Source organism: Myotis brandtii, unplaced genomic scaffold, assembly GCF_000412655.1.
Source record: "Myotis brandtii unplaced genomic scaffold, ASM41265v1 scaffold181, whole genome shotgun sequence".
Lineage (NCBI taxonomy): Eukaryota > Metazoa > Chordata > Mammalia > Chiroptera > Vespertilionidae > Myotis > Myotis brandtii.
Window position 1 is genome coordinate 565766 of NW_005356712.1, and position 1724 is coordinate 567489.

At 44.0% G+C, this 1724-nt stretch overlaps 1 protein-coding gene across 1 annotated transcript in view; it reads right to left on the bottom strand.

The window, feature by feature from the left end:
- GIT2 (G protein-coupled receptor kinase interacting ArfGAP 2) overlaps positions 1 to 73 on the bottom strand; it is a 50259-nt gene extending 50186 nt beyond the window's left edge. The window contains exon 1 of the mRNA XM_005863798.2: positions 23 to 73. Within this exon, the coding sequence (XP_005863860.1) occupies positions 23 to 73 (51 nt within the window). The remainder of the gene's footprint in view (positions 1 to 22) is intronic.
- Between the last annotated feature and the right edge of the window lie 1651 nt (positions 74 to 1724).

Sequence of the window (1724 nt, forward strand, 5' to 3'; positions counted from 1 at the left end):
GCAGGCAGGGGTGGGGAGGCGCCTTGGCGTCGGGCGTCACGTGACCCGAAAGGGCACGCCGCCTCGTCGCCATCTTGAGTGAGGGCAGATGGGTCCCCAGCGCCTGCCGCCCTGCCTGTCAATCTAGAGTTGGGTCTCCCTCCCGGAAGGGAGTCGCCTGGTCCCAGCACTGAACCGTACCAGAGAGCGCAGCTAACACCTGTTGACCCATTGGAACTGCAGCCACACTTTACTGAGACAATCAATAGTCAAGTCACTAGCATCACTGTGGCCAAGTTCATTCATTTATTCATTACTTTATTCAACAAATATGTATTGAGCACCTACTATGTTCCATACACTGTTCTAGGCACTAAAGAAACAGAAGTGAGCAAACAAGACAAAACATCCCGTCCTTATGGAGCTGACATCCGACTGCAGTAAATTACAGCAAAATGGGTGAAATAAGAATGCTAGCCCTGGCCGGCTTGCCTCAGTGGATAGAGCGTCAGCCTGCGGACTGAAGGGTCCCAGGTTCGATTCTGGCCAAGGGCACATGCCTGGGTTGCAGGCTTGATCCCCAGTGGGGGGCATGCAGGAGGCAGCCAATCAATGATTCTCTCTCATCATTGATGTTTCTATCTCTCTCTCCTTCTCCCTTCCTCTCTGAAATCAATAAAGAAATATATTTTTAAAAAAAGGGGGGGGGGCACATGCTAACCTGACCCACTCCGGGGAGGCCTGTGTGGAGGCCTGGCCTGGCCTTGCAAACTCAGACACCTAAAGTGACCACCCAGGATGTTCTGAAATTAAAAAAAAAAAAAAAAAGAATGCTAGCTGTTCCTTAGGCTGCAGTTTTAGTCTCCTCAGCAAAATGGAGATAATGTGTTATCTACCAAGAAACTTAGATTTGCTTTTATATGGCCTGCTATCGAAGAATGATTTTTATAATTTTAAGGGGTGGTAAAGAGGAAGAGGAAGAATAGTCAACAAAACTCATACGTGACCTGCAAAACTAAATATTTACTATCTGGCTAAGGAGAAATGTAATAATTCACAGAAAAATGAGTGTGCCTGTCCCATAGTAAGCTGTCAATAATAGTAGCTCCTATTATTACTGGTATTTGGTATTACTATTATCTTCTTGTCACAATTTGTTTTTAGAATAAGAATGGATAACCTAAAGTAATTTACAGGATGCTATAAGATAAACACAAGGAGATGAGTTTAATCAGTGTGGAGGAGAGAAGAGACGTGGCCCTAATGCTAGTGAATATTTATTGTATGTGCTATATGTGTCAACCAAGCAAAAAAAAAAAGTCAAGAGGTTTTGACTACAAATAAATGACAAAGGTTTATTCAAGGGTCTTAAGATTTGCAAATCATAAACACTACCAGAATGTTACAAAGAAAAGAGAACAGCCCAGCTGGTGTGGCTCAGTGGTTGAGCGTTGACCTATGAACCAGGAGGTCATGGTTTGATTCCCGGTCAGGGTACATGCCCGGGATGCAAGCTCAATCTCAGGTGTGGGATGTGCGGGAAGCAGACGATCAGTGATTCTCCCTCATCATTGATGTTTCTATCTCTCTCCCTCTCCCTTCCTCTCTGAAATCAATAAAAATATATTTTAAAAAAATTATATTCCTCATGGTTCGGCGCATTTGGTCTGAACCAGTTTTGTCAGCATGACTGTACCGACTTGATCTTGTTTTCTTCACCAATTTCTCATATGCAAACACAATTA